The 12,669-nt window shown below is 39.9% G+C and overlaps 2 protein-coding genes and 1 pseudogene across 2 annotated transcripts in view; 1 reads left to right on the forward strand and 2 right to left on the reverse strand.

Annotated features, from left to right (window-relative positions):
* Window positions 1-5,108, reverse strand: part of LOC107718772 (protocadherin Fat 3-like) — a 64,528-nt gene extending 59,420 nt beyond the window's left edge. The window contains exons 1-3 of the mRNA XM_016526001.1: window positions 4,676-5,108; window positions 3,785-4,080; window positions 492-3,294 (exon numbers count right to left, since the gene is read on the reverse strand). Of these exons, the coding sequence (XP_016381487.1) occupies window positions 492-3,294; window positions 3,785-4,063 (3,082 nt within the window). The 5' untranslated portion in view covers window positions 4,064-4,080; window positions 4,676-5,108. The remainder of the gene's footprint in view (window positions 1-491; window positions 3,295-3,784; window positions 4,081-4,675) is intronic.
* Window positions 5,109-5,280: 172 nt separating this feature from the next.
* LOC107718728 (cysteine and histidine-rich domain-containing protein 1) lies at window positions 5,281-8,689 on the forward strand. The gene is made up of 11 exons (XM_016525932.1): window positions 5,281-5,462; window positions 5,829-5,878; window positions 5,989-6,045; window positions 6,143-6,300; window positions 6,512-6,615; window positions 6,702-6,760; window positions 6,860-6,930; window positions 7,048-7,153; window positions 7,526-7,645; window positions 7,825-7,887; window positions 8,290-8,689. Exons 1-11 carry the CDS (start codon window positions 5,399-5,401, stop codon window positions 8,452-8,454), a joined length of 1,017 nt encoding a protein of 338 aa, XP_016381418.1. The 5' UTR covers window positions 5,281-5,398; the 3' UTR covers window positions 8,455-8,689.
* Window positions 8,690-9,098: 409 nt separating this feature from the next.
* LOC107718773 (importin subunit alpha-5-like) lies at window positions 9,099-11,910 on the reverse strand (annotated as a pseudogene).
* Window positions 11,911-12,669: the final 759 nt, after the last annotated feature.

A 12,669-nucleotide genomic window follows, 5' to 3' on the forward strand; every position in this document is an offset into this window, starting at 1 on the left:
GTGTTATTTAGGTTTGTTTGTATGTATATATATATATATAACTGAAATCATGGTATGTAACAATAACTATTGGATTGTTTCATTGAATACCTTAATAAAAAGATTTAAACACAAATATCAGATCTCACAGCAAATGCCAGATCTCACAGATTTTGAAAATCACAGACTGTGAAAATCACAGAAGAACACTGTTTCAAACCACACAGAGGTCAAGTCCTACCTTTCTAGGTCAGTGGTCTTTTCCAGTGGCGGCAATTTCACAGGCAATTGTAGACTCAGAGCACAAATTCATTGCCAAGAGAAATAACGTCACTGTGAACTTTTAATACCATTCAGTCAGCACACTGCAGTAAAATGTTAGGGCATAAATTCACAACCATTTTCACAGGTTTTGTTTTATTGTGCGAGCATCGACTCAGGACTGGTTAGTTTTTAAAAAAGGCAAAGAGTAGCACAACCAAAAGGCACATAAAGAATCAAACTATAGATACCTGTTTCTTCATCAATTGAGAACCTTCCAAGACCACTTCTAGCATTGATAGAGTATCTGATCACTCCATCTCTGCCCTTGTCATCATCTTGAGCAGTCACCTGCAGGACACTTGTTCCATGCCAAGAGTTTTCCTTCACAGTGCCCCTCACTGCGATTTCTGAGAAATACGGTTCATTGAGGTTCTCATTGACATCAATGACTTCCACTTCAAGATAAGACTCGGAGCGAAGCTTAACTGGAAAACCCAAGTCCTCTGCAACCACCGAGAGATTGTAAAATTGTTGCTTCTCATAGTCCAGGTCTTTGGCAACCTTAATGGTACCACTTTCAGCATGGATCTTAAATGTTCCATTGAAATCATTGGGCAGGGAGTATCTCACCCATCCCCCAGATCCAAGGTCAGGGTCTTGCGTTTGCAGCCAAGCTATAACTGCACCTATAGGAAGGTCCTCCAACACACAGCAACTGTAACTCCTGGGAATAAACATAGGGGCACAGTCATTTACATCCTCAAGGTAGACTCTCAGTGTTGTCTCTGAGAACATCTGATTCCCTCTTTCTGCCTTATCCCTGGCCTGAATTTTGAGGGTGAAATCCGAGATGGACTCCCTGTCCAAATGACTAGACACATAAATAGAACCAGTCTCGCTGTTAATTGCAAACAAATGGGTGCTTGTTAACAAGGTGTATGAGGCTTCACCGTTCTGACCGAGATCTTCATCTGAGGCTGTGACCCGGATCACTTCCGTGCCGATAGCTGCATTCTCTGGTATAATGGCAGTATAGCTCTCGAGGGAGAATTTTGGGCTGTTATCATTCATATCATCAATGTTAACTGTCAGCAATCTCCAGCTGGATCTCTGTGGAAGGCCCAAGTCATATATAGTTATGTTAAGGAGGTACCGATCTGATCGTTCACGGTCCAGTGGCTGATAGATGTATATTAGGCCACTTTCCATGTCAATATTGAAGCAGCTGTCAACGTTCCCATCTGATATGGCATGCAGAATGCGACCATTAAAGCCTGTGTCACCATCATTTGTGTTCACTTGAAGGACACTTGTTCCCATGGGCATGTCCTCACGAACTACAATGTCCGATGGAAAGGATTCAAACTGAGGCGTCTGTCTGTTGACAGAAAATAGATCGGTGTAGCCTTCCTCCACTTTGGATTTGCTAATGACAGTGGCTCTTTTCAGAAGTTTCTCAGCTAACTTCTGTGCAACTTTTGTGTCTCGACAACTGAAACTTCTTGCTGGCATTCTCCCTTTGACCAATGATATATTTACAAAGGTGGGTTCGGAGAGCAGCTCACCATCTGACGCAGCTATTTTCAAGTTGAATTGTTCATTATTTACACTCGTTGCAGATAGTGGTCTTCTCAATGTCAATATCCCCGAGTCCGGGTTAAGAGTGAAAATATCTTGCTCATTTCCAGACAGAATCTTATATTTAACCAACCCAAGCTCATCAATATCAATGGCAGACATTATGATGATCGTTTGGCCCACAGGAAAATCACGTCCTATCGTACCTTTACATGACACACGCTCAAAAAGGGGTTGGTTGTCATTAATGTTCAACACTTGTACAGTGACATTGACTTCACTTTCTCGTCTGTAAGGCAATCCCCAGTCTGAGGCTCGGACGGCGAACACGTATGTCTCCAAAGACGATTCAAAATCAAGTTCTTTGGATGTCGTCAGTTCTCCAGTATTTTGGTTGATGATGAATGGAAGGGGCTGAAGGCTGGCTATGCTGTATGTTATGCACCCATTATCACCTTTATCATCATCCACCGCTGATACAGTAAGAATGCTAGTGCCAATGGGGACACTCTCATTGATAGAGACTTCGTAAGATGTGCTGGTAAACACTGGGCAGTTGTCATTAGCATCCTCAACCGTGATTTGCACTTTTGCAGTCATGCCACTTACTGTCTCCATCACCTCTAAATCAAAGAGCTCCTGGTTTAATGTGGTAAACTGTTGCACTGTTGAGATGACACCAGTGAATGGATTAATGATAAAATAAATTGAATCTGAGGTCAGGCTTAGAGCATAGCTGACGACGGGTGGACCTGGAGATATCCTCACAGTCTCTATTATGGTCCCACGTGGTGCAATCTCAATAATTGAGGTTTTGTAAATCTTCTTTTCGAAACTCACCTGCACAGACTGTGGTTTTTTCACAAAGAGCTGAACAGACTGAGTGTTGGAGAGTCTTGGTGGTGTTCCTCTGTCTTTGGCTTGAAAAGTGAGATTGCAACCATAAGGAAATTTGTCCCAGTTGACTGGTTCAGACATTTTCAGCTTGTACTCATTTCCAAGTGGAGCTCTGCCAAAGACAAACTGCTCCTGTGGGTCACCTGCGATGATGGCAACCCATTCAATTTCTCCATTGGGTCCCTCGTCCAAATCTTCTACAGTAACAATGGCGTAAACTGGCTCTTTGTCTGATATTAAAGGGTATCGAGTGACTGCAGTCAGTGTTGGAGCGAACTCATTGATACGCACAACACTGATCACTAGTTTGGCTGTACTGCTAATACCACTGTTCCCATAAACTTTCATTCCACGATCCACTGCTAAAACCTCAAGGTCAAATCTGCTGTTCTTATCTGCATTTAGCTTGGCTGTGAGTGATACCACCCCACTGGTTGGGTGGACAGCAAACTCCTCCACGTCTTTTTTGAAGAAATAGTAAAACTCGCCATTGGCGCCGATATCTGCGGATGTCCAAAAGACCCAACTTAGATAGAGGAATCCCCATTTTAACCTCAGTCCTAATGTATGTCCGAGCTGCAGAGTTCTCATAAATGGTGGCATTGTAGATGGAGGTGGTAAATTGAAAGGAGGAGGACCCTGGCTCCTGCAGTTGCCCCAAACCAGGAAGCAGGTGGAAGAGCAATAAGGAGAAACTGGTGAGATGGATCCTCATACTCCCCCCAGGGCAGCTGTTTATAGCCATGCCATCATCCAGTTATCCTGCAAAAAAGAGATATGCAGTAAACTATTTCAATCAAGGGCATTCATCTCACAAAGACATATCCTATTGCTCACATAAATGTGAAGGCAGTTATTTATTAAGAAGCCCTTGGTTTGGATTAAATTGTCAAAAAATAAATAAATACCTGACCCTGTTCTCAATGGACTCAGTAATTCCCTTTCACAAAACACTGACAAGCGAGTTAGATGGTTAGATCTCACTGCAAGTATGATAACAGCAACGAAGAGCAAAAGTCAGGGTTAATAGCCATATATATATATATATATATATATATTTATCAGCCTGAAACAGCCCCTCATCGTCTCCAGATTCAATGGAATATTTGATGTCCAAAAGACCCAACTTAGATAGAGGAATCCCCATTTTAACCTCAGTCCTAATGTATGTCCGAGCTGCAGAGTTCTCATAAATGGTGGCATTGTAGATGGAGGCGGTAAATTGAAAGGATGAGGACCCTGGCTCCTGCAGCTGCCCCAAACAAGGAAGTAGGTGGAGGAGCAATAAGGAGAAACTAGTGAGACAGATCCTCATACTACCCCCAGGGCAGCTGTTTATAGCCATGCCATCATCCAGTTATCCTGCAAAAAAGAGATATGCAGTAAACTATTTCAATCAAGGGCATTCATCTCACAAAGACATATCCTATTGCTCACATAAATGTGAAGGCAGTTATTTATTAAGAAGCCCTTGGTTTGGATTAAATTGTCAAAAAATAAATAAATACCTGACCCTGTTCTCAATGGACTCAGTAATTCCCTTTCACAAAACACTGACAAGCGAGTTAGATGGTTAGATCTCACTGCAAGTATGATAACAGCAACGAAGAGCAAAAGTCAGGGTTAATAGCCATATATATATATATATATATATGAGATACAGGTACAACAAATAATATTTAAATGTTCTTGAAGGTAAAGTGCAACAAAAGACTAAATGACACATAACCTATAGTTTAGCATTAGGCTACATTTGTGTATTGCATTTTAAGTAAATAACTTTGATCATGTCAAACAAAACCGATTCTCTCCAATGAACGCACGAGTATCCATTAAAATGCGATTGTAATGAAAGGAAACTTTCAACGCTGTGGAGTAAAATATATTTGTTACTGAGACCGAGTAGTCACTTGTTCTCCGATAATTAGTGCATCAAAATATGTGAATGAGCTCTTACCTCTGGCTTAGGGAGAAAGAAATCTCTGCGCTGCAGACATCCAAGAGTCCGCTCTGTGCAACTACATCCTTCACTTCTTTGCCATACAGGACTCTTCCACTCACAGTTGACTGTAATCAGCGGAGCGCGCACCTCCTAATGCGCGCTCACGAGTGCACGTTATCCCTTGAATGCGCAAACGAAACCCGGTGTTGCTGCTGTCCGATATAGGCTAACAAAATGATCTTAACCTTATCTCACACAAACATTAGACAATTAGATTAATGTGTTTACGCTAAATAGAGCGCGCAAAACAATATTGATGTTCTTGACAATGCCATTAAAAACGCATTTAAGATTGTTGCAACATAAAAATAACATATTCATGATAATTAGATTTTTTTGGGGGGTAACTAATTTTATGTGGTGGCGTAAAATATAAAAGAACAGGGCTCTTTTTCATGCACTGCCTTGTCTGTGTTCTTGATCTGTGTTTTTAATTCACAACTCCCTTAGGTGGTGCATCCCATCTCTCACTCTGTGATCCCATCAATTCAACCAATTCCGAGACATTCCGAAAATACACGATTGGAGCCGAGGCGCTGCACGACAATTTACGGAAATTAACGAAAGATTCCGGAAGGGACCTCACGACGGGAAGCAGTAGCAGCAAGCTAGTCAAGTCTTCGGATCCTTCCCTCTTGACCACGTTGTACAATATATGTTTTAGTTCTGTCGTACATTATGTCTGTACTGTGTTATAATAAGGGATGTGGACAACGTTTTGATCCCGACAAGAATTCAGATGGTAAGACTTAACAAACAAAACGATAGCCGGATTGCTATGGTAGGTAGCAGGATAAATGCAGAAACAAAACCTCTTGTCTTTAATAACATTTATTGATATACATGTAATATTAACGAAACATGACCGCCTCTCAAGAGCTATATGTAAATTTTATGTAAATATAATTTAGCAAATTAATTTAGTAATAGTGAGGCATCTGCTGTGGTGGTTCTTAACGTTTAAATGATGCTTAATCAGTAGATCGGATTTCGTAAATTATTATATCGTTTACAGATGGCAGTTGTTGCAAACTTGATCTACACACTAACATGTGACTATATTCTTTTGACGTCACATTTCACGCTATCAATCTCTTCTCATCCATAGATGCATGCACATACCACCCTGGAGTGCCAGTGTTTCATGATGCATTGAAGGTGAGGACATGCAAGAAGATCAGTTTACTTATTAATGTGAAATTTAACCGTTCCATTGTTATGTTACTCGGAGTTAAACCCATTAAATCGTGTCTTCCATTGCTTCCCAGGGTTGGTCTTGCTGCAAGAGACGAACAACTGACTTTTCGGATTTCCTCAGTATTGCTGTGAGTGCTCATCTGTGATGAGACTGAATGAGTGTTTTCGTAGACAGAGTTGTGGCTGGAGTCTTAAAACGGTTGTCTGTATTTATGAATCTCTTAGGGTTGCACGAAAGGCCCTCATAATCAGGAGAAGCCCTCTGAGCCTGTTAAACCAGAAGTGAAGTCCTCTGTGGACAAGAACGTGAATGATGGGAAGCCAAAGTTTAATGAATGCATCACCCAAGCACCAAAACCTCTGGAGTCTATTCAACGACCAAGGTAAAAGCACACTTGAAGAGGACAGGGTCTTCCCATTTGTATTTTCTGGCTCATTAGTTCAGATGTTCAGAAGATAAAGTAATGCAGCATTAAAACTATTATAGAGAACAAGTTATTCTCATTAACAGTTCACCCAGCCAAAACCCACATTGATGTTACAACCTCTTAAGGATAAATGACTGAAAACAGCCATTTTTAATTGTCTTTGTAGTCCAGATGAGCCTTTCTCCAGTCTACAACAGAAGATCTCTCCTTCGCTTGAACAGGCTTTAGAAAAGCTTACATTGACTGAGGAAAATGCACAGGAGATAAAGGGTAAGAATATCCCAACCATCCTTTTCCCCACCTTTCTATGTTTGTCTATTACTCTGATGCATTTTATTCTCTTTCTTGTATTATAGAGGAGGATAGTGATGAAATTAAGATAGGGACGTCCTGTAAGAATGGAGGCTGCAGTAAGGTACTGTTCTCTCTGCCTGCTTTTCCGATTAGAAACCATGGCACGTTGAATCTCTTTAGTCCATTATAAACAATGGATTCTCATTATTCTATTTTTCAGACATTCAGCGGACCAGCCAGTGATGAAGAGACATGTTTGTATCATGCTGGTGTACCTATCTTCCATGAAGGGTAAATTAGCGCCTGATCAAAACTGAATACTACTACTAGAAAAGTGTAAATGGAGAAATTTCAGATATATCTGTGGACTATGCAATTAAGTCCTCTTTTTATCCTTCCTCATTAAAGGATGAAATATTGGAGCTGCTGTAAGAGGAAAACCTCAGACTTCAACACGTTTCTGTCTCAGGAGGGCTGTACCCAAGGAAAGCATCAGTGGAAGAAAAAAGATACAGTAAGTGTCTACCATGAGATTTAAAAGTCAAAGCACTATATAACTTAAAGGGGTCATATGATGCGATTTCAATTTTTCCTTTCTCTTTGGAGTGTTACAAGCTCTTGGTGCATAAAGAAGATCTGTAAAGTTGCAAAGACTAAAGTCTCAAATTCAAAGAGATTTTCTTTTAGCAGCACCCCTTTAATTTTATTTATTTTATTTTTTTTTTCACATCCTGTCCAATAAAAAAAAATTAGAGCATCTGGCCTTTTGCAGGCCCACATCCAAGTTCTAACTGAACAAATTATTTGTTGAAGGCCATAATGTTTAATACATTTACAGGTGAATCCCGTTTTAAGTGGAGGATGACATTTTTCTATGTGTGCACAGGGAAAGAAGGTTGTGCCATGCAGGTTTGATTGGCATCAAACAGGAAGTCAGGTCATCATTTCAATTTATGCCAAAAATTCAGTACCAGAGCTGAGCTCAGTGGAGGGGAACAGCACTGTGGTAAGACACCAAGGTCACTTCTGTTGGATTTTATGCTGACATTACATAGAAAGTCTCATAGGTGTGATTTTTTTTTTTTACTACCACTAATTCCTGTGCTCAATATTTTACTGTATAATTTTACATTTATTTGCAAGATTCTGTATAGCGGTAATTTAAAATGTATTTTATTCTTGCAGCTCAAAATCCACATTATATTTGAAGGAGAGAAAGAATTTGAACAGCAGATCAGTTTGTGGGGGGTAAGTATAGACTTGTAAAGTACTTAAAACTCTTTCATTAAAGCTGAAGTGTATACAACATGTGGCACTAACATTACTGAAAAGAATAAAGTTAAAATAAAAATATGAAATTTGAAATATGAAAAATGTTTTCAGATTGGCTTCCCAAAGTTGTGTCTGCTTATTTAATTGGGTAGGAGAATGTATTTTAATATTACAGTTTTATGAAATGGATTGTTCCAGATCTGGGGGGTTTCCACTGTGCGTCATGCATAACAACACCACTTAGCTGTTCTAAAATCAGTGTAAACCACAGCTTTTTGAGGCTTATTGCTTTAACACAAACTTCACCACTACAATACAAAAAAAGCATCAAATTATTTAATAATTCGAAGACTTTTGTCCATTTGCTATTCCCTTTAGGTAATTGATGCAAGTAGAAGTTTGGTAAACATGATGGCTACCAAAATTGAGGTTGTGTTGAAGAAGGCAGAACCAATGTCATGGGCCCGACTAGATCTTCCACCTGTAGCTCCTCCAAAGGAAAAGGAAAAAGATGTTGACAGTGAGGATGAATGTGATGATTAAATTAAGAGACTGTAAGAGAACTACCATTCTCTGAATAGGAGTGGGAATCATTTTCTCTGGTTCTAAGGTTTGATCCATAATGAAGCGTGAATGTGTCATGTAAATTCTGAAAGCTCTTCATGTTTGTCCAAGATAATAGATTTATTGTACAGGGCATGTTTAGAGGGTTTTTCTAAGAAAGCCTTCAAGGAACCAAGTTACTCTAATACAATGTTTTGATTCAAACCAAAAATGTGTGCAGTCCTAGTAAATGGATCATTTCACATTCCACTGTTTTGTTTTTGTCGATGCAAATAGTTATTGAAGCTGCGATTATTAATAATTGTTTATCCAGAGTAAGAGTTAATACTTCCTGAGATGTCCAGGTGAAAGTGCACATTTTCTTACTTGCCATTCAAAATGATGCTGTGAAATGCTGTGTTACGGTTTACCAATTTAAAAACATAAGGGTTGAATATTTTGGGAGAAAGAAGCATTGTAAAATAACTACACAAAGGTTGGGCTGTTAAATTTTTTTATGCGGACCAGAAACTCTTTGGTTAACTACATTCTTTAAAAGATATTTTATGTTCAATAGAATGAAACGCATATAGGGTTGTAACAACTTGAGTGATGGAAAATTTAATTTTGGGTGAACAAAAGTATTACAATAACGTTTGACAAGAAACCTCCCCATCCAAACAAAAATCACTTGACACACCCACCTCACTGAAATACTTCTCACTATGAGCCGCACGATAAACAGCATTGTTCTCATGGTTTTGAAGGAACTCAATTCGATCCAGCCCTCCCACTTCCTCCACCAACAAACAAAGCTTATCCACCTCCCCAAGTTTCTCAGCAGCCTGCAGAAGGCACACAGTTAATATTTTAGCATATCTCTCATAACGCAAAGCACTGGGAGTTGCAGTAGGGTTTTACATATTCTCTTTGAAACCACACATTGTGTACTCACCAAGAAAGTGTTATTTATGGTGTCTAGCATGACTAGGACAGTCTTGGTGTCTTTAACTTGAAGCAAGTTCAAGATGGCCTCTAAAGCACTGCACTTGACCAGATGAACAACTTGGTCCACAGTCCCACCACTTGGTGTAGTTGGTCACTGCCCATACTGCCTCTCGCCGGGTTTTGAAGTCACCCTGCAAAACAGTTTGAAGAGGTACATAAAGAGTGTCCCAAAGTGTCATAGATCCTGGCCAAACAAACATTGTAAAGTGGGTAGACTTTGAGGATGCATTGCCTATTTTGTCTGCAAAGTAGACATCCATTTATGAATTTATGAACCTTAATTAGCTGCATTTACAAATATTAGTAAAGAGATGCAAAAACCAAAGACTGCCATTACAGCAGTTATCCGAGTCAAATTATGATATAACTGCAAACATTAGAAACAGTCAGAAATTCTTGCACAAGACCAAATTCAGTATAGCCATTTGCTTAAACTCTTTTCAATATAATTACCTCAAAGATCTGACAGAGCATGTTACGGTACACTTTTGCCAACTGGAAATGCAACTACATTTCAAGAAGCCCCAGGAGGGTCTGCTTGCATAATTGGCCTCATTTTATGCCCAGCTTTAGGAGAGGCAAGCAATCAAGTAGAAGCCAGAACATTTTATGGGCAACTCTGCGTGGGCAGAAGACACTCAACATGCAAACAAGGCATCAGTTACGACATACATTCCTTAGGAGATCCACTAGAGGAGCCAACAATCCACACATGTGATGAGCTGTTGGATCTGTTGGCAGGGTCCAGCTGCAATGTTGGACACCGCCCAAGCTGCCTCCTTCTGAACACTGGACTTAGGGTGTCGCATCAGATGGGGCAAGGCACTCAACACGCCTGCATCAATGGCCGCTTGTGTCTGAGCCACTCACGATATTCCCAATCGAACGCAAGGCTGGTGTCTAGAGCATATTGGAGAAACTCCCCTTAAGCGGTTCAGTTTCAACACCAAAAGAAAACAAAACACTAGAGTACTTACCACCACAGCAAGTTCCTCAAATCCCAAGAGCTCAACCAACCGTGGAAGGATTCCAGTCTTGATGACCACATCAATCCACTCATTGGGTCCTTCAGTGAGGTACGAAATGGCCCAGCATGCATCAGACAGGATGGATTTGTCACTATGGTGGAGCAGTTGGATAATGGAGCGGAGCATTTGTTGGACTGCTCTGAAACGAGGGAAGGGATTCTTGTTGCTACAAAGGTTTGACAGGGTCCACGTAAGATTGCGAAGGTATCCCACCTGCAAAAACATTTTGTGGATAACATTATGCATTTACACTTGCAACTCGGGTGTGGGGTGTCCAGAAGAAACTCACAGGAGCATCTAGCATGAGTAGTGCCAACAGAGCAAGGATGACACCACAGTCAGTCAGGGCATCTCGATATGATGGACAATCACCTAAAAAGGGAGAAAGAACACCTTGGCAAATGGTTTTTCAATCTTCAGAAGAGTACAACTTGCATCGTCATCCTTTGTTCCTCTCTGAACATTCAAGAACCCAAGTTTCACCAATCATTAAGAGTACAAATATTCTACCGCCATATTGTTTTAGAATCCAGAAAACACAATGAAGTTCAAAGTATACTCACCTGCAATGTTGCCTAAAGCCCAGACAGCCTGTTCACTGATGTTAAGCATTGGTGAAGCCAGCAGGGCAATGAAGGCTGGCACCGCCCCGTGCTATACCACCTGCTGTGTGTGCCAGGAGGTGCCAGATGCTACGTTGGCGAGAGACCAGGCAGCCTCAAACTGCAGCGTGGGGTCATCATGCCTTCCTAGAAACTCCACAAAGTGAGTCAGAAGTCCAGATTCTACAACCTCCTTCAGTTAAGACTGGTGATTGTACCTAGCTGCTTGACAACCTTGTCTCTGCTTCTCTGGGCAGTCACGGTTCACATTTGCAACAATTTCTTGAATTGTTGCAGATGTGACCTTAACAAAATAAAAACAGTGAGTTTCAAGAGTATTGTATACATGTGAATTCTAATTAAATGTTTAACTAACAAACACCTGTTCGTTGTCAGTGTTATACTCTGGTGACAGAGGCTCCTCGTCTCCCACAGAGGAGATATTTCTCCTCTTCAAAATACTTTCAACCCTTTGAGCTTTTCGAAGCTCAACACACTCTGCGATTCTATGGTCACGCATTTTCTGCAAGCATAGATAGGGTGCAGAGACATCAAGAGATCAAGGAGTGAACCGTTAAAAGGGGAAAATTGCCAGAATATATGCACAGCTCACCGTTGGCTCCTTGCCCTTATTTTTGAACTTGGACATGCGTTTATCAGTCAGATTTTCAGTAGGCATTTTGACGCTCAATGCACTATCCAAAGGCCAATCAATGCTAACAAACGTATACAAGAGGTTTTACGATCAAACGTTACAATAACTGATAAAAGAGAACCGAAAGCTGGAGTTAGTACAAAAAAAACAACATCTCTCACTGGCAGACCAGATCAAAGGTTTTGCACTTTGTTTGGTGTGAATAAAATGTTTTATGTTTTGGATCACACAACTACAGTATAATAATAAAGTTAGGTGATAACCAGCTAATGCCACGACCTGAACAAAATAGGATTTTTACATTTTTTAAAATGTGTTCTATAAAATAAAAAAGTATGTTATTGCCATCTAGAGGCCAATAGTGATATAGTAACATGTAGAGGAGCTGCATATGCCTGTATTGCTGTCCTTTCTAATATATATCCTATATGACCTTGCAAATTAATTGTATTGTATACAGTTAATTTGTAATCACTATATATATATATATATATATAAGACATTACATAAAACGTACATAAAATATCCAGAATATTTATATAAAATGTACACAAAAATCTATATCTAAAATCTTTATATAAGGTACATATTATTAATAATACATGTTTGATAACACAACTATTCACAGCCTCACTTGGATTTGCTCCAGAAAAAAAATCATCTTTGCAAGCAGTACATATTTTACCATTACATATTTTATGTAAGCCTGTATTGTTATCTGAAGGTGATCTATAGCAGTAATTCCTGATAACAGCCACAAATTAATATGTAAAAATTGGGTTACACTTGTAGTAAAATACAGAGGTAGATGTTTAAGTTTCTTTCATTTCTCTCTTCTTTACAGCAAAACAATGTCAGATGGGCTGGACACAGCCCTGGAACTGTCAACGCTTCCTCTTTAAAAGGACTTACTCTGTAAGTT

Source organism: Sinocyclocheilus rhinocerous, unplaced genomic scaffold (genome assembly GCF_001515625.1).
Source record: "Sinocyclocheilus rhinocerous isolate Xijiao unplaced genomic scaffold, SAMN03320098_v1.1 scaffold1655, whole genome shotgun sequence".
In the NCBI taxonomy this organism is placed as follows: Eukaryota; Metazoa; Chordata; class Actinopteri; order Cypriniformes; family Cyprinidae; genus Sinocyclocheilus; species Sinocyclocheilus rhinocerous.

Excerpts from the sequence above, each read along its gene's own strand:
- LOC107718728 (XM_016525932.1), top strand. The coding sequence starts at position 5,399 with ATGTCTGTACTGTGTTATAATAAGGGATGTGGACAACGTTTTGATCCC. Across the intron at positions 5,879-5,988 it reads TGTTTCATGATGCATTGAAG|GGTTGGTCTTGCTGCAAGAG; the intron begins GTGAGGACATGC and ends ATTGCTTCCCAG. Across the intron at positions 7,646-7,824 it reads TGGAGGGGAACAGCACTGTG|CTCAAAATCCACATTATATT; the intron begins GTAAGACACCAA and ends TTATTCTTGCAG.